Source organism: Suillus plorans (genome assembly GCF_016647745.1).
Source record: "Suillus plorans strain S12 chromosome Unknown HD556scaffold_9, whole genome shotgun sequence".
In the NCBI taxonomy this organism is placed as follows: domain Eukaryota; kingdom Fungi; phylum Basidiomycota; class Agaricomycetes; order Boletales; family Suillaceae; genus Suillus; species Suillus plorans.
This window is the reverse complement of record NW_024537393.1, coordinates 76,647-94,114: the sequence shown is the minus strand read 5'-3', so window position 1 is coordinate 94,114 and position 17,468 is coordinate 76,647. Positions and strand designations below refer to the sequence as shown.

General features: G+C 47.6%; 7 protein-coding genes across 7 annotated transcripts; 2 read left to right on the top strand and 5 right to left on the bottom strand.

The window, feature by feature from the left end:
* Window positions 1–832: 832 nt before the first annotated feature.
* Window positions 833–1,910, top strand: HD556DRAFT_1534129 (uncharacterized protein; the record flags this gene model as incomplete). Its single annotated transcript, XM_041309558.1, has 4 exons — window positions 833–1,177; window positions 1,237–1,306; window positions 1,683–1,699; window positions 1,728–1,910. Exons 1-4 carry the CDS (start codon window positions 1,025–1,027, stop codon window positions 1,908–1,910), a joined length of 423 nt encoding a protein of 140 aa, XP_041164194.1. The 5' UTR covers window positions 833–1,024.
* A 290-nt stretch (window positions 1,911–2,200) lies between these two features.
* Window positions 2,201–3,513, bottom strand: HD556DRAFT_1430341 (uncharacterized protein; the record flags this gene model as incomplete). The annotated part of the gene is made up of 6 exons (XM_041304895.1): window positions 2,201–2,258; window positions 2,312–2,355; window positions 2,403–2,682; window positions 2,739–3,140; window positions 3,209–3,323; window positions 3,390–3,513. 6 exons carry the CDS (start codon window positions 3,511–3,513, stop codon window positions 2,201–2,203), a joined length of 1,023 nt encoding a protein of 340 aa, XP_041164193.1.
* Window positions 3,514–3,646: 133 nt separating this feature from the next.
* On the bottom strand, window positions 3,647–5,336 carry HD556DRAFT_1341647 (uncharacterized protein). Its single transcript, XM_041302122.1, has 6 exons — window positions 5,193–5,336; window positions 4,921–5,136; window positions 4,709–4,862; window positions 4,015–4,135; window positions 3,872–3,968; window positions 3,647–3,819 (listed from the first exon to the last, which is right to left on the bottom strand). The coding sequence occupies exons 1-6, from the start codon at window positions 5,211–5,213 to the stop codon at window positions 3,778–3,780; spliced, it is 651 nt and encodes a 216-aa protein (XP_041164192.1). The 5' UTR covers window positions 5,214–5,336; the 3' UTR covers window positions 3,647–3,777.
* A 197-nt stretch (window positions 5,337–5,533) lies between these two features.
* On the top strand, window positions 5,534–6,381 carry HD556DRAFT_1230692 (DNA-directed RNA polymerase III, subunit Rpc31; the record flags this gene model as incomplete). The annotated part of the gene is made up of 5 exons (XM_041297366.1): window positions 5,534–5,602; window positions 5,660–5,789; window positions 5,845–5,979; window positions 6,028–6,092; window positions 6,148–6,381. The coding sequence occupies 5 exons, from the start codon at window positions 5,534–5,536 to the stop codon at window positions 6,379–6,381; spliced, it is 633 nt and encodes a 210-aa protein (XP_041164191.1).
* An 852-nt stretch (window positions 6,382–7,233) lies between these two features.
* Window positions 7,234–9,608, bottom strand: HD556DRAFT_1020010 (uncharacterized protein). The gene is made up of 2 exons (XM_041295899.1): window positions 9,040–9,608; window positions 7,234–8,982 (listed from the first exon to the last, which is right to left on the bottom strand). Exons 1-2 carry the CDS (start codon window positions 9,385–9,387, stop codon window positions 7,582–7,584), a joined length of 1,749 nt encoding a protein of 582 aa, XP_041164190.1. The 5' UTR covers window positions 9,388–9,608; the 3' UTR covers window positions 7,234–7,581.
* Window positions 9,609–10,453: 845 nt separating this feature from the next.
* On the bottom strand, window positions 10,454–12,523 carry HD556DRAFT_1020057 (uncharacterized protein). The gene is made up of 3 exons (XM_041295900.1): window positions 12,355–12,523; window positions 12,145–12,297; window positions 10,454–12,089 (listed from the first exon to the last, which is right to left on the bottom strand). The coding sequence occupies exons 1-3, from the start codon at window positions 12,469–12,471 to the stop codon at window positions 10,677–10,679; spliced, it is 1,683 nt and encodes a 560-aa protein (XP_041164189.1). The 5' UTR covers window positions 12,472–12,523; the 3' UTR covers window positions 10,454–10,676.
* Window positions 12,524–14,631: 2,108 nt separating this feature from the next.
* On the bottom strand, window positions 14,632–15,614 carry HD556DRAFT_1230343 (uncharacterized protein; the record flags this gene model as incomplete). Its single annotated transcript, XM_041297347.1, has 2 exons — window positions 14,632–14,966; window positions 15,017–15,614. Coding segments are annotated over 2 exons (933 nt in total), but the record flags the coding sequence as incomplete, so codon positions are not given.
* Between the last annotated feature and the right edge of the window lie 1,854 nt (window positions 15,615–17,468).

Sequence of the window (17,468 nt, the reverse complement as noted above, 5' to 3'; positions counted from 1 at the left end):
CCATTAGCCAGACTTGCGATGATGACCCTGACTGCTGCTCTAACTCGTGCACGTATACAACTGTGGGTTTGCTTTATGTCCAGGATTATGTCCAGTACTCACTCACTTGCGGATTATAAAAGGATTGCACTAACAAATATTGTGCTGTTGACCAAGGAGAAACCGAAGGTCCGGAAGGTCCGGAAAGCCCAGGAAAAAAGAGGCAGCTCGAGGGTAAGCCATATTTATATCTCTGTATTGGTGATGTTGCTTATGTGGCATAATAATTTTCAGCTAGTTGCAGCTGAGATTGGTCAATGTACTGGCACATATTTACTGGCTCTTGAGATACCCCTCCACAGAAGAACGAGATCGATACACACATCCATTTTACACGCACAACTTAGCACTTCTGGAGACGCTTCGTCCACGTTCCCTTCTGTACGATATCATTTTCCTCTCGGTTTTTCCAACTAAGACTGAGCATAATTGTCACGTTGTACGGCACAATGAACTTCGAAGTTACTTCTAAGAAATACGAATGTTCTTGTTCAACCATGATGAGGCATTTGTGGACCAATGTGGTGGTTTGAGACGACCTTCCCCGAACATTTGGTAGGTCAAAGAATATTCTCAATTCGCAAACCTAAAACGCCTGGCCAACAAGTCCAGCTTGTGCATAAAATTGGACGGAAATATGGGTCATTTTTACTGATCCCTGTCTAAACTGGCAACTCGAAGAGTTTAATTATCAATGTCGCGGTAGGTCGCCCCCTAGACAAACCTGTGCAGACGAAGGAAGATAGTCATTTCTTCTAAGAAAGTCTTAGGCGGACCCGAACTGCTCGTCTAAAGCCACATCATCACATTATCCGAATGGTCGTCAATTCCTAGGCTACCACATTCGTATCTTTTATATATTTCCCGAATGTTTATAAAGGTTTTCAGGACATACAAGCATGTCGTCAGGCTGAAGTTCTTCCCCATCGGCGTTACTCGAAAGCCCCTCGGACCCATCTCATATCACCTCCTATAACTTGAACTCATGCATCTAGCATCGCTCGCCGTCGTGGCTGCTTTGACAGCATCTATGTACATCAGTACAACCCTAGCTACTTCCAACGATACTTGTCTTGCCGTTGGCAAGTCTTGCGATGACGACTCCCAGTGCTGCTCTGATGCATGCACATGGAAAAGTGTGAGTTTGCTTTGCATGCATGCAGGACTCAACCTATGACACGCACTTTACTGTAACAGGATTGCACTGAAAAATATTGTGTTGCTATCGACAATATACTGGATCTCGAGGAGCTGAGACGTGCTTACAGTAAGTCATGTTTCTGTCTTGGCATTGATGCTGTCGTTCATGGCACAATACTTAGTCGATTGCTAAGTTAATCAGCTTGAAAATGATTGCACATTTCGCTGCATCCTTGATATGCATCGTACGTACTGCAACACCTTTCGCCCGAGTCTGCATCCCTCTTTCATTCTCCGTCTCATCGCTGCACATGTCTAACAATCCTTTCCGTACGATGTCGTTTCACCGAGCATACGTTCTACAACCTCTGTTTAACACGTACCTAACGATATGCCGTAGATGTTCTTTCTTCGTTTCTAATATAAACATTTCCACTCGTCAGGATAGTGATTTGATGCATGAGTGAGAAATACTGCAGCCGCGGAACTATAAACATCAAAAGCCTGTCATAGTGTCAATGTAAGTCGTTACACCGTGTAAATTCCAGACTTCAAGTTTCTTGCTCGATATGACGATATCCTCACCTTTATCCAGCGGTCTTGGTGTCTATCAGGGCAGGAGCAGGTCCACAATTGTGGACCGCGATGAGCTCCGTCCCCTGCCGACACAGCCTGCGGTGATACGAAAGGATGACTGGGAAGTGCAAAGAAGGCACACAGTGACGAATTAATTGCGGTGGCAGAAGCAGAGGTTCTCGAACATGGTAGAGGAAAAGTACCAACCTCCTGAATTAGAACGTATAAACTAGCGCTCAGTGAACAGCTTTGATTCCAGGCGCATTTATTGATATCATTATTTGGACAGGCTCCTTGAAATACTTTAAACAGCAGGGTCCAGTTTGTTTGATTAGTGGAGGAGATGCAAAACCAACGAAAACCACACATAGTATTTGATGATGCCCTGTTTACCTGATCGACGTAAAAGAAAAGAATTCTGATGATGTGCTAAGGTGGGCATCCGTCAGCCGTCACCAGCTGATTTGGTCTTCAAGGATTCCGTGATCCTGTATTCCCAGTATCTACAAAGTAATCAGTGAGGTATGTACCATAGAGTGCTTAATTAGTGACCTACCTTTTGCGTATAGTATCGTGCTCATTTGCCAGAGATTTCCAAAGCTACGATAGGTCAGGTATTTGCCAAGTTCGTGAAGTACGTATCCCACCTCAGTGGCTGTCACCAAGTCATCACCCCCTGCTGCCTCGTGAATATCAGCCATGAATTCAACAGCAGCGACGCAGGGCAGTTGTGAATTCTTCGAAGGAAGAGGACTCTCAAGATCAACAACCTCAGGGGGTGTACCTAAAGGAGGTTGGGGCAGAGAATAAGGCAGCACGAATGCTTGAAGTTCGCAATAAGGAATTTTAGCATGATCAAGCATCCCGCGCAGGTAATTCCACGCAGATGCATTATTCGGTGCAATTGCAATTCGCTCCTTCACGAATCTGTTGTACATCTTGTTAATGCTCCAGGAATCCACATCACTCAAATTAGGACTTACGCAAGCTCCCGCCGGACAACCGCATCTCTGTCTTCATCCCCATTTCGTACCCCAGATTGAAAGACGACGAAGAATCTGTGATGCCATGCAGAGTTATTCCTCACGTCACTTTCAAGCATGCTCTCCACGAAATCCAGCTCATGGCTCCATAACGCGTCGTCATTGAAGTACGCGAGGATCCACTGTCTGTACGACCACGTGTGGTAGTTCTTCGTATCAACTTGCAACGAGTTAGCGATGAACTCGAGCTCAGGGCCGGGATTGCGGGTCTGCTGCACGAGCAGCCTGCGATGATGCCAGACTTGGTATGTCTTGAGATGCTTGATCGCAAGTTCATCCATCAGCTGAAGCTCATCGTCGAGGGGAGACTTCAATGCCATAAGTGTTTTGTACCTGTACTGCCTAATCGCACATGGAAACGTCACCTGTGTTCGACTGCAAGTGCGTGATAAAGCAAGTCCTACACTCACCATGCAGAGTAGTGTCCAGGATTCTGCCGAATTATGTTCTCCGTGAGCTCCAACACCCTTGGGCTCATCTCACCGCTCTTGACGATCCCTCTGAAGTAGTTCGTGGCATCTCTGTCTAATAGATGCCATCCGATCGTTGCATTGAGTGAGGGTTTGCAGACAAACCGGTTTGCTCACGAACATTCATCCGTATAAAAGATGGGCGCAAGAGGGGCGACACTTTCGTACTGTTCTAAGGGAACGACATCGGCCCACTCAGGTCGCTGAGAATACAACGGCTGCTCCTCTTCTGCAGGGAGATCCATAGCCAGAATGTAGGTTATGGAGGGGTTGCAAGCTTCAAGACAAAGGAGATTGAAATGACCAGAAATAGCAACTGCACTTATTCGCCGCTGTATTGACTCAAAAGTACTCGCTTTACTCAGGTCACTCATCACAAAAGAAACTCGAGTCCCAGAAAAGCAAGCGTGTAAAATACAGGACGGAAACTACTAAGAATAAATCGGATCGTTATCAAAGTAGAACAACAGAACGATCAGCATTAGCAGATACACATGGTACGGGCTAATTTAAGCAGCAGTGGGAGCAACGACATTGCTCGCAGTGTAATCCTGAGAAATCTATATGAACATGATGTTCCAGAGACGAGGTTCAAAAACAAACCTCCATCTCTGCATCAAGGTCAGCCACACTCTTCTGAGGTCTTTCATTCCCCTTCCTTCCACGGCCTCTTCCACGGCGAGAGCCACGTGTGGCAGGTCTGCGAATAGGTAAGACAACGAAATCAGCAACTTTGCTGTACCCACCTTGCACTTCGAGCGTCTGAAGTTGCAGGAGCGGAAGCGGCAGGAGCAACACGCGATACAAGCGAAGCGGGCGGGGCAGGACGTGCGGGGTCGACTACGATCTCAATCTTCATCGGGCGTTCTGTAGTTGACGTGCGAGACGATGCGAAAAAGAGATAGACATTCGTTAGTCGGCTGTGCTTTCAGCGAGGAAGCAGGCAAAAGGGACGGATACGAGGAGCATGCCACTGTCCAAACCGTTACCAAGAACATTGTCGACTCTGTCCTCCTCCAATATGCCACAATAGCTGAGGCTTGCTTGCGCACGAATGGCCGCCCTGATTGGTCAAGGGATGAAGATTTGGAGTACCTCCCCGCCTGTCACTCCATAATACTTGCACCGGCCTGGAACTCAATCCCGAGACTGAGCCATGAGGAATGACGTGCACTGCGACGGCACCAGAATTGCAAGCTCAAAGGACAGCAAGCCTTCTGACCAACCTGCAACCTGGTACCCACCTCAAGGGTGTCGAGGCTGTGGGGACAAGACTCTGCCACCAAAAGAGTCTTGAGAACCCGCATATAGGCGTTTCCGCCACGCATGCACGTCTTTTGGCAGGGCCAAATAGAGAACCAGCGACAACGGATCTCCGTAACGGATGAAGGGCTCTTGCGGGAGACAAAGGAAGGAGATAATAAAGTAGGCGATACTAACTCCCATCGATCAATCGGTTGTTATATTGCTGGTAGGCCAAAGTACCATCGCCCTTCCGTTGGAAGTGAACAGCTGCGACACCTTTCGACCGTCCAGCGCTATCATAGTGCAAGGTGACGTCGCGCAAGGCTCCAACGGTAGTGGAGAATAGCTCCTATATTCATGCTCAGATTGGCCACGTCATCAAGGCCGCTAAAAGTTAAACAACACACCCTGATTTGAACTTCATTCACATCTGTTGGAAGATTGGAAACAATGATTTTATCTGCGGGTTGCGCAGAGGTGGTGGCTGTGGCTTTAATAGCGCCGGCAGTGGCAGCGCGAGCAGCAGGGTTGGCACCAGTAGTTCCAAGAAGTTGGGCCTTAGCTCCTGCACCTCCGCGACGACCAGTACCACGACGGGCACCCCTTGGGCGAGAAGAAATGACCTAAATATCATGGTTTATATACGCGTGGCGGAAAATTTTCACAACTCAACACCAACCTCGTCAAGCGATTTGTCCATTATTTCAAGTTTTTAAAGAACGCGTGAATTATTTGCGGGTGAGATTACTGCTGTTTTGAGAGTCTTGACAACAAAGAAGATGGGTGGGTGGTGGTGGTGGCAAAGGGGCGACGCGAGGTGACCCTAACACAGCAAGTCCTTGTTATATAACGCTTCGGAGTTTAAACTTTCTCAACTCAGCATGATGCATGCTGTGCTGTACTTGCATCTTTGATCATCGTCTCTAATAAGATTTTAAAATTATGTCTAGAGGACGCGGTGGTGGACGAGGTGGTGGAAGGGGCGGCTTTAAAAGCGGTGGTGGCTTCGGCGCAGGAAGCATGCCTCCTATGGGTCTCACATTTGCAGACATACAAGCGATGTCCAGAGAAGGAGACGCGTTGTACCCAGTGCGGTGCATCAATCTTGTAACATCATAGTGTGTAATCTCATTTTTATTCGAACAGCCATTGGATCCTCTGCCCGTTCTCACCGATTACTCTGCTGACGAGAAACGAATCTGTGATCTGCAAACCGGATTTGTTACCCGTTTACGGCAATCAGCCTACTACGTAGTCGAAACATCAAAGTCAAATGGTTTGAATGATCGTAAGTGATTGATAAACAGGAACCTAATACCTTTGCTTTACAGACTTGGAGCGTTATTCTGATAAATATCGCCAGAGTCCTGCTTCTCAGCCTACACTGAAGCGGAAGGACCTTCATGCACCCTTTTTTCCCTCGGAAATATTCGAGGGCTATTTCAATCCAAAAAGAAAACGTAAAGGTCAGTAGATCTATTTTCACTTCACACCGTTACTGAATGGATCAACAGTTGACAAGAAAGGCACCACCAAACGCCTCAATCTTGATGACTTAGCGGAGGACGGTGAGGACCAAGTATGTCATGACTTCAGACATACTTTTATTTTCGGAATATTAACAAGCTCTTCAGGAGAAGTCAGGCGACGAACGCTCAGATGCTGGATCACAGCCAGTTGATTCCGACTACGACGTCGACGAGGAATATGACAATGATTATGCGGAGAATTATTTCGATAACGGTGAAGGAGATGATATGGACGGTCTTGGAGACGGTGGTGGTGGTGATGATGGCGGTGGTGGTAAGATTTTCCTGACACTATTTTCTAAATTTCAGCCTTCTCACATGATGAACAGGCGATTATGACTAGGAGAGCACATTTGTGTATCTCCTTAGTACAAAAGGACCTGCAATGCAGAGACCTCCTTATCATCGGCACGTTCACGCCCCCATCCTGTTTCAACAGGCCGCACGTGCCCGCCTAAAATGCGCACGTTGCCTTGGGCCTGTAGACTCAAGATCCAAGGGATCATTAGTCTAATTCGAATTCTTCTTTCGTCACATTGTATTCCGCATCAACCACATTTACATGTGTAAAATACGATACGGATTTCTCGTCACTGAGCGAACCTCGGAGCCGCGCCTGTGTGGTGTGAAGGCTCGATGTGCTAGATGTGAACAGGCGTATAGATCTCAAATACACCCATCCCGGCACAAAATACTAGGGGGACGTTCGCATGTGCGCGGATGGCTCGGGACCAGATGTTGCTCGCTACCCAGTTTCGTTATGTGCTATTGTCTGCAGGACGGTCGCCCACTTTCGGTATGCTCAATGCACTCGGTCTTTCTTGTCGATGCTGGTACAACGTAACAACTGACATCGACCTGACCACTCATGAATAGGTTAGTGGAATTGCTCAAGAACCTCCTGGTACTTGGAGGTGATGGACTGATTCTTCAACCAGCCACCACACCGCGAGCAATGACTCAAAGCTGATAGCCATAATCCTAGTGTCAAGGATCTACAAGGAAGCGCTGCAATAGAGAAATTAACCCTCTAATCGAACCTGCTCTCAACAGCCCCGCGTGCTTGCCGTCCGCAGCTCTAACATTCGAGTTCAAGAGTTTGCGACTGGCCGTACTCGGAGATGATGCTCATATCAAGCACGCGGGACAGTAAATTCAACGGAGACTTCATCAATCGGACCGCATATATCCAATGCACGCTTCAAATAATGATGGTCTACGATAGCGAACAACTCATGGAGATGATGCAAAGCTGGCGAGGAGCATGGTGATGCGGGAAGCAATAGGTGAGTGAAAGGTTAATCGTCCTATATCCGTATACTATAGCATATCAGGCCCTCAGGACCATGACGTATATAGCTCTTCTATAAAATTGCAGGACATAGATGGGGAAGAGATTCATCGAGCGACTCCGATTGGGAGGAGTAACCCGATGAAGAGAAAAAGTTGAGTAAGAAAGATCCATGTACATAGTATTCCGAGTCGCCCTCGCTTCCGCCAACTTCCTGAAACACCACCATCACTACAACACTGGCTTCTTCATTGTCGGCCCCCGCGCTGCGCGACCCCGTGGTGGCTGTATGAACCTTGCAGTGACCTATTCAGCATGATTCTCATCCCCTGCTCACGGATAATTGGTAAAGCCGGGATCAGATCCTGAACCATCCTCCAGGCCGGGTAGTGTTCTGAAAAGACATCATCCTCAAAGGAATCTTCGTCATCCGAGTCTCCCTGAATTGATTTTACGTTGGGTGCGATAGCTGATATGAAAGCAGCAATTGATATCGGATTCTCAATCTTCGAACCTTCAAAGGCTAAATGGGATAGTGCGTTGTGAGAAAATCCTTGGTAAGGAACGTCACGGGGTATGGCATGCATGTCTATCATGGACCAGTTTACGGGAATGGCAACAGAGACTAAACGAGGGCAATGCCGCAATAGCAAGACGAAGGTGTGCGGAGTGACTCGATGACTTGAATGGGAGTATCCTGTGATGGATAAATTTTCCAGGAGGGGCCAGGCCTTAGCCATTTTCAAAAGGGCAGCATCATCCATTCGCACAACACAATGGACATCCACTGCGAGGCTGAACTTGCGAAGATTGCGAAAGGCAAAGAGTGGTTGAAAGGACGCAGCTTCGATTGAAGCCTCGTGATCAGCGGGCTGACCAGTGATGTTGAGCTGCACCTGTTGCATTGAGTTGTATGCACATGCGTTGGATAGACGAGAAATCATATCCGGCAGGGCCCGTACGGAACCCACTCCATCCTTGATCGTAAAGGCAACTACTTTCGGAGTGATAGTGAGTTCCTTCAAAAAAGCGTCCAAGAAGACCATATTTCTAGATGATATGTTCAGTTCTTGTAATGCGCAGAACACAGGACGCTGCAGCAGCTTTTGTGTATCGGCAGATATGAGAATCGAAGGTAATGTGAATTTCAAAATTCGGAGCGAGGGTAGATTAGACAGGTGTAATATCGCTGCCTCGGACAATGTTCCAGTCCTCACTGATGTTAGTTGAGACCATAATTGCAACGTGTCTCCGACTGATTCTGTGTAATCATCCGCATTTCGACCGAAATCGAAATGCGAGATAGAAGGGCACGATTTTGCGATAGATAAGAAGATGGACTGTTCGGATGGACCAAATGTGAAGGGTACAAGATAGGCAGCGGAAATGTTGAGCATCGTCAATTTTGGGGTCACAAACAACTGAATATATTGAAGTGTCTCGTCGGAGGCCTCAATCCAGGTAAGGGACGTCAAGTTGGGGAGCAAGGGAAGGGAGAAGGGAGGACAGCTGAGGGCACGCCAAATCTCGGCATTATAGTTCATGTCCCTCGAGTACTGCCGATGACATTGATTAAGCAATGAACGGACACGGTGGTTGTATTTGCAAAAAATGGACCAGTCATCAAGGGTCATGGCTCTTTGAAATTCCTGTTAAACAGAGTAAATTAGTGTACTGTGCCTGTGAGCCAAAGCTTGAATACTGACTAGTCTTCCCCGGTTCTGTTTCCATAGGCTTTGTGGGAGACACCTAATTAGAGGTTCGATCCCACCTAGGTGCCGCCACAAAAGGTTCAACGCAGGTTCAGAGAATAACTTGCACGTCAAGGCAAGTGCCAGGAGTGTCTTTCTCGTACGGGGAAAGTCGAAAAACACCCATCCAGTTCCCGAAAGGTCCCCAACAGTACGAGTAACAGGTGTATCAGGAGGGCCAACCAGATCGAAGATGTTCCACCGAAGTTCAGCAATCATGATACAGCGAGTAGATGCTGGCGAGAAAGAGGCAGAACTGCTCCTGTTGTGAGTACGTTGATGCTCGGCGCTTTCGGCCTCCATACTTGTGCCAGGTACTTTGGAGGTTCAAGACTTTGGAACTTGAAGTATGCAATTCGCACCCGGACAACTTGCTCGGTCGCACAATATTAATAGTGGCCTCGAGGCCTGAGGCACGGCTGTTACCTGCCGCAATTTAAAAAGAGCCTATGATAGTAGTACGTAAGTACTTCACCAGCATGTGGCTACGTCCTAAGGTTGGAGAAACTAATGTCATTGGCGCTTTTTTTCACGTGTGTGAGACAAAAAAGGAAATCATTTTTAAGCCCCACTGCGAGCCTTTGGCAACACCGAAAACAACTTTCTTTGTCCCTATATGCGATGGTTAACTGCAGAATCAGCAAAGATATCAAATAATGCGCTTTTCGACTCTGGGACTATGGGTGGGATTTAGAGGATATTGCCGCATTCACGTCGAACCTATCCTCCGATTGATGATCTTCGCCTTCATGAAGTTCTTCGACTTCTACCTCACTGCTTCAGCTTGTGACTGGTTCTCTTCGTCACTGAACAGCCATTCGGCCTCAGAAAGGTATATCACCTTGTCATTGTTGATGGTGGATGAGAGTGAATCCGGGCGTTCGAGGACCTCATCCAGATGGTCTGGTATCTTTCCTGCCGGGAGCTTGAATCTGCTTGATGGCAAGCTTCTTTGTTTCTTATTTGCCATGGATGAAGACTTGTACGATGGTGTGAAATAAACACAATACTATGGTTGAAAAGACTTAGATATTAAGTAGAACTGCAGGAAGTCGTGTCCTGACATGGACCATTGGACATCCAAGACGCGTCGCATCCGCGATTTCCAGTGATTTCCTTTTTGGTCACGCACGTGAAAAAAATCGCCAATGACATTAGTTTCTCAAACGGCTGTAAATTTAAAGTGTCGTGTACCTTGCGTGGACCTACTAGGAGTATAACTCCGGCGAATCAGCACACCGATGTTTTATCAATCGGACCACATACACGTACGCTTCGAGCAATGTCGACCTACACTAGCGAAAAAACTCGTGGAGCGAGGAGCATGGTGATGCTGGAAGCGAAAGGTGAGTCTGTATCTGAAAGGTTGATCGTTTTGTATCCATATACTACAACATTGATATCATATCAGGTCTTCAGGGCCATGACGTACGTAGTCCTGCTGTAAAATTGCGAGACATAGATGGGAAAGAGATTCGTCAGGAGACTCAGATGAGGAGTGACTTGATCAAGAAAGACCCATAGTATTCCGAGTCGCCCTCACTTCCTGCATCTTCCTTGAAACATCAACATCACCACCAACACCGGTTTCTTCAGTGTCGGCCCCCCCGCTGCATAGTGGTGTGGTGGTTGTGTGAACCCCGCATCAGCCTATTCAGCACCATTCTCCTCCCTTGCTCACGGACCATGGGTAGAGTAGCGATCAAACTCTGAACCACTGTCCACGAATTGTCTATTGCGTCCGAGTCATACCCATGAATATCAGAGTCCCATCCGCTGATGGATCGCACGTTGGGTGCGATGACTGAAAGGAAAGCGGCGATTGATGTCGGATTCTCAATTCTCCAACCATTAATAAATAAGTTGGTTAGCGCCTTCTGAGAAAATCCTTGGTATGGAAGGTCAGGGGGTATGGCATGCACATCTATCGTGGACCAGTCTATGAGAACAGCAACCGAGCGCAAACGTGGGCAATGCCACAACAGCAGGACGAAGGCGTGTGGAGTAACTCGATAATTTGAATGGGAGTATCTGGAGATGTACAGCTCTTCCAGGTGTGGCCAGGCCTTAGCCATCTGTAAAAGGGAAGCATCATCCATTCGCACGGTACAGTGGCCGTCCGCTACGAAGTCGAGCACGCGAAGATTACGAAAAGCAAAGAGTGGTTGAAAGGCGGCAGCTCCGATTGGAACGTTGAGATCAACAGGCTGATCATCGTCCAGAATGCGGAGCTGCACCTTTTGTAGTGGACTGCGTGCACAGGCACTGGATAGACGAGAAATCAGAGCTGGTAGGACTCGCGCGGGATCCACTCCACGAGCGAATCTAAAGGATAATATTTTTGGAGTGATAGTAAGCTTCTCCAAAAAAGCCTCTAAGATGACTGGACTTTTGCATGTTACGGTCAGCTCTTGTAACGCGCAGAAAGCAGGCCGTTGTAGGAGCTTCTGTGCATCTGTAGATATGGAAGTTGAGGGCAATCCACATTCCAAGACTCGGAGTGAAGGCAAGTTGGATAGCTGTAGTATAGCTGCCTCGGAAACCGTTCCGATCTTCACCGATGTTAGATGAGGCCAGAATTGCAACGCGATCGATGTGTCTCCAACTATTTGTTGGGAGTCATATCTCTGGGAAGAAAAACTGAAACGCGAGATAGAAGGGCACGACTTTGCGATAGACGAAAAGGTGGACTGTTCAGATGGGCCAAGGGTGAAGGGTGGACCAGAACGGGCCACGGAAATATCGAGCTCTGTCAACCGTGGGGTCACAAACAACAGAATGTATTGGAATGTCTCATTGGTAGCCTCAGTCCAGGTAAGGGTCGTCAAGTTGGGGAGCAGTGGAAGGGAGAAGGGAGGAGAGCTGAGGGCACGCCAAATTTCAGTGTCACGGAGGATTGTGTGATTCATGTACAACGGATGATATCGATTGACCAGTGAACGGATGCGATAGTTATATTTGCGAAAAATGGACCAGTCATCGAGGGTCATGGTTCTTTGAAATTCCTGTGAAATGGTGTGAAATGGTGTACTTTTGAGCATAAGGCAGAGCTTGACTGACTAGCTTTCTCTCCTCCTGTTTCCATAGGTTTTTGGGAAGACATCTGATAAGCGGTTCAAACCCATGCAGGTCTCGCCACACAAGGTCCAGCGCAGGTTCGCTGAATAACTTGCACGTCAAGGCGAGCGCCACGAGTGTCTTTGCAGTACCTCTCTACCTCAAGGAATCCATCACCCATTCGAATTCTGAGAACCGCCTAGCAGTACTCACTACAAAAGGATCAAATACATGGACTTGTTCGAATATTTTGCATAGCAGCTCAGGAATCATTATACAGCGAGTGGATGCAGGCAAGGAGGAAACAGTATTTTCGGTATTCATGTTCATACTTGTAAGTTGTGGCAGGACTGAAAGTTCAAAGGTCCTTCCTAGTTTACGGGTAAGTATTAAGTACTTTGTTATCAAATTGATTTTTCTCACGTGACGAGATCGCGTCGCGAAAGACAAGGGTCTGATGCAGAAGCCAAGCCTCTATGCAACAGCTTCCAAGTAAAATAAGAAATGTGGTATTTTACTGATCAGGCTGAGCACTGAGCGCTCCCTGAGCCCTGAGGCCTGAGTACTGATATTGGAAAATGAAACTCATTCACTATACATAATCCTTAAGGCTTCAAGTTGTTAAATTCACAGGTTACCGAACAAATATCGCACCACTTCTGTTGCAAGCGATTAAGTCCTACGTTCAGTATATAGTAAGTACTTAACACGGTCTTCGGCTGTCATACCATACCTGCGAATTCCTCTACTGCGTCGTCCAAGAGCACATCAGGAAAAAACAAAAATCGTAGGAGTCCTGGTGACGCCTATATAGTACTATATAGTCACCATAGGTCTATGTACCTCACGTAGCTATAACTCAGACTATATAGAGCTACAGTGGGCTACAGGAGGCTACGGCGTGCGCTGGTAGTAAACTGGAGTCGCAATTAGGCAATGACACGGGTATACCCGTGGGTGTCGCCAGTATCACCCGCACCCGTACCCGCAGGTATACCCACACCCGCGTGGTGGGTGTGGGTTTTATGGTGGGTTGGTAGGTAGCGCACCCGCGGGTACATGTACCCGCGGGTATACCCGCAGGTGCGCACTAAGATAGTTGAAAAAAACAAAATGTAACTACAAGCAGCGAGTGTTAATTCAACCTTATTCTATCCCATCCGTCCTCGAGAACCTCGTCAGCATCACCATCAACGTCGGGCAAGGTAGCGACTTTCGTAATGTCTTCGTCCTTGACAAGGTTCAAACGGCTCCAAGCGCCGAGGCAGAGTAAGGCGCGTGTTGACTGCGCGGACAGACGTGACCGAACGTGAGTTAACAGGAGCCTACCGCGGCTGAAAAGACGTTCAACGTCGACCGATGTAGCTACCAACAGTGTCAGAATAATCTTTGATAGTGACAAATTAGACGTACCAGGTATTGTCAGATAGTCAAGTGCCATCCGCGAGAGACACGGATAAGATGAGCGGCGCTCATGCCACCACACGATAGCGTCGGTAACGTGCTCAACATCAGCACTCAGGTAACGGTCGAGCTCGTTCACTAAGTCGATGGATTGGGGTGGCGCGAGCGCTGGCATGTTGTCAAAAATATTCTAGAACACAGTGAGTAGTGAGTGAATGGAACAAAGACAACTAAAAAAAACTAAAACAAACCTCGCTCGAAGAATCCACTGCCGATCGAGCAGGCACGTCAATCGCCATCTCAAGAGCATCGTCGTCTTCAATCTCCATGTCCTGGTAGGACCGCTCAAACTCGTCACGGACCAGGGTTTCTGCGGTGTTGATCCAATCTTCCTCCCAACCGGCGGACTTGAAATAAGTCAGTTTATGACGAGGGTGCAGGACTAAAAAATAGTCAGTGTTCATAGGGATGTGGTACCTCGTCATTCAACACTTCGTCTTCATCTTCAGAGTGGACCGCTGCTCGTCGGCTCGGTGCTGGATGGGCTTTAGGTGGGGCTTGTTCAATGGTTCTGCCGTGAGGCTCGGTTGATGCTGGGACGTTATGAGGTGCTTCCTCGACACTGTTAGTGCCATGTTCCCGGGTTGACTTGGCTTTCTTTGGCTGTGCGTGTGTTCTTCCGTTGCTACCATCAGTATTCTTTCTTTTTTTGGATGTGATTTCGAGCCTCTCGTCTACTGCTGCCTTTGCTTTATCTGTAAGTTTGGTGATACGTTTAGTAGTGTTTTTGAGAATTGTTGAATGCATGGTAGCTTGTTAGTGTTGCTGGCTATCCTTCTGTTGATTGGTATCGTGCTTTAGGTTAAGGTTCGCACTTGGTACAGTATCAGAGTTACATAAAATTTTGCTTACATACCCACCATAGGGGTACGGGTATGGGTGTGGGTACCTGAAGTGCATACCCCCACCCACACCCACGAGATACCCACACCCACGACCCACGTGGGTCGCTGGTACCCATGACATTGCCTAGTCGCAATAGCAAAATTTCAGTTCATAGTCGATAGTAGCTGAGTAGTAACAAAATTAATTGATAGCGGACATGCAGAACGTATCAAGGTCGATAAAGGTATTTAAGTAGAAATCATTTACCAACTCGTAGACATTTGTACTGGTCCATCCGCGGTCAACAAATTGTCCCATCTTCGGAATGAGATGACATGGACGAGCGATTTCGTCGACATGTATCACCGCTGCATTCCGGTGCAGTCGACGAGTTGAACGTGACACCTGGTGCAGGCCAGAGGAGGCATCTGGTATCCTAAGCGGAGTGAACCACTCGACATAAGCCAAAGCTCGGGAGTATGCCCCAAACTGACGAGGCAGAGTGAATATCACACGGACTTGTGCAACTCGTACACCTACAGCATTAATGTAAATATTCCGATGCACTGAAATAATGATCACTTACCATCTAACACCTGCAGATTCGAGGTCTGAACACTATCGCTCACCAAGACCATATCAAACTTGGCAGGGGACCCAGGCTTCCGGCGAGGACCAGGAGATACTTCGGGTGTCGCTCTAATGCGCCACCGTTGTGGTGAATCACTTACACGCAGATCTGGCGGGGCAGCAATTATAACTTGTCGATAAACGTCGAAACGGTCTTGTGGACCGGGAATGATGGTATTGTGCAGCATATGCTTGTCTAGGAAAATTTTGAGGGCAGGAAGAAATGTGACTGCGCCATGCGCAGTGGCAAGCTGGTGAACGGACTGCCGAGGGTGTGCAGGAGTTTTGGCAAGAATGTGGACAATGTGTTGTCCAGCGATGGGAGGCATTAGACTTGCTTTGGCGGGAGTAGCGCTGTGAGTGCATGACCCAGATTGCAAGTCTTCTATCTCTGAATCCGAGCCTGAATCATCGCTGCACTTGTGGTCTGTGCGATTGGCCATGCTCACCGACTGATCCGACAGCCATTCGAGATAGGAACCGCGTAAAAACACCGCTTCCTGGCATTGAAGCCACAAAGTCATTTGTTCCTCATAATCACGCTTATTGCTAGCATCAGCAAAACTCTTCAAATGTCACAACACGTAACATTACCTGATTAGGAATTGTGAAAACGTTCGAGTATTATGACGCATGTATGCGTGCGTCATACAAACATTACACATTATAAACACGTCGCCACCCTTACATAACCTTTGGCGCAGCTCAAACACAGTGGTAGCAACATTATATCGTAGTTATAAGGTGGTAGTACTATTATATGTACCTCGCTACAGTTATAAATGCATATATGCGCAATAGAAACAAATGCACTCTGCGGCCTCCCAATAATGAGCTCCAAGATTGAACATGGTGAATTAATAACGGGTCACACCACAAATTAAACATGAAAACCTAGAATATCACATTACAGAGCGCCGTAGCCTTCCGCTATCAGAAAATCATCATCTAACTCTTCTCCCTCGTCCGCTTCTATCCTATCGGGATCATCATCTTCTTCGTCATCTTTGTCCTCGCCAATCTCACCCTCATCTTCCTCTTCCTCCCCAATCTCACCCTCATCCCCCTCCCCCTCGTACTCCCCCTCGTCTTCCCCAGCTTCATCCTCCTGCTCTTCATTTATCACCTGCGCCCCATCACTTTGCAGGAACTCGTCCCATTCGCGGGTTATAGTGTGGCCGATACCTCCCCCTCGGTATCGCATAAACATATCTCGATCTACGAACCTATGAATAGGGTCAATGAATTGATTAGAAGTAGATAGGTACACTAAACTCACATGTTTACGTAAAAATAGAGCCAATCTTCATTCAAATCTGCCCCGTGTCGAACAAATGGATTAGGAAGCTCATTAGTTTTGCCAGATTCAAATGCTGGAATAAGATGAACGCCTCGAATGATGACATCAGGATCCAGAAAACCGAAGGTGCTGTCCTCGCCTCTGAGAAAACCAATGCGATGCAAACGTTTTGCAGACCAACCGGATTGGTAATGTGCGTCGTGTCCAAACCATCGCACCAACAAAAATTGCATTTGGCGTGGTTTCTCCATGGATACGTCATCGCAGTCCCAAATATCGACGTGGAAGATCCGGATGATCCGTGCATACCAATAAGGGTGCCGCGCATCGTCGTTCTCGTGCGACAAGACCATGACGTCGGCACGGGTACGTGGGTTCAGCGAATCTTGCTCTCGCCGTAAGTCATATGTAGTGTAGTTGATCCGGAGGACACTGTGCTCGTAGATTTTATTGTTAGCAATTATAATCTGTGCGCGATCTTCATCAGTAAAATCCAGCTCATCTCCGGTGTACTCGATGCCCCGAAGACGTGCGAGCAGATGATCCTTGAGTCTCGGAATAAAATCCTGTTCCTCATGTCAAATGAAATAATCCAGAGGTTTTAAAAACAAAGACACACCACTACTGTTTGATCATCCTCCGGTAGTTCACTGAGCCATTCTGTGAGATCAAACGAGGCTCTGGCGTATTTGGAAATGTGGTAGTGATCGGCTGGTGACGTCCGATCACGTTGGCGGCGCTGTGATCCGGCATCACCTTCTCTTGATGCCAACGCAGCTCGTGCTTTGACAATCTTTCCTAGTAGTCGTTCCCTCGTCTCAATCCGCGTCATACTCGAGACCGTGTTCTTCTTGCCTTTGGGGGTTTTTGGATACCAGCGTTTTACACGCCTATGCTGAAGTTCGCCCTAGTAATTGAAACAGTACTAATTAGTATGTGGTATATACACGCGCGATCAAATCAAAACTTACTGGCTGTGTGCTGAAGCTATCAGTAGTACCAAACTGTCGGATTGTATCAGGGTAATCTCCCAGAGCGTGATACTTGTAGGTCATTAGATTAAGTTTCTTCCGCTTTGGGCCGGAAGAAACTACCCTGCCCTTTGGGT

What these genes read in the sequence shown, in the direction of transcription:
- HD556DRAFT_1020010 (XM_041295899.1), bottom strand. Translation starts at nt 9,387, where the DNA reads ATGGAGGCCGAAAGCGCCGAGCATCAACGTACTCACAACAGGAGCAGT. An exon ending in AACAGAACCGGGGAAGACTA is followed by an intron (nt 8,983 to 9,039) that starts GTCAGTATTCAA and finishes TCTGTTTAACAG; the next exon opens with GAATTTCAAAGAGCCATGAC.
- HD556DRAFT_1020057 (XM_041295900.1), bottom strand. Translation starts at nt 12,471, where the DNA reads ATGAACATGAATACCGAAAATACTGTTTCCTCCTTGCCTGCATCCACT. An exon ending in ATGTATTTGATCCTTTTGTA is followed by an intron (nt 12,298 to 12,354) that starts GTGAGTACTGCT and finishes TCCTTGAGGTAG; the next exon opens with AGAGGTACTGCAAAGACACT. An exon ending in AACAGGAGGAGAGAAAGCTA is followed by an intron (nt 12,090 to 12,144) that starts GTCAGTCAAGCT and finishes ACCATTTCACAG; the next exon opens with GAATTTCAAAGAACCATGAC.
- HD556DRAFT_1341647 (XM_041302122.1), bottom strand. Translation starts at nt 5,213, where the DNA reads ATGGACAAATCGCTTGACGAG. An exon ending in TGAATGAAGTTCAAATCAGG is followed by an intron (nt 4,863 to 4,920) that starts GTGTGTTGTTTA and finishes GCATGAATATAG; the next exon opens with GAGCTATTCTCCACTACCGT. An exon ending in ACCTTGATGCAGAGATGGAG is followed by an intron (nt 3,820 to 3,871) that starts GTTTGTTTTTGA and finishes TAGATTTCTCAG; the next exon opens with GATTACACTGCGAGCAATGT.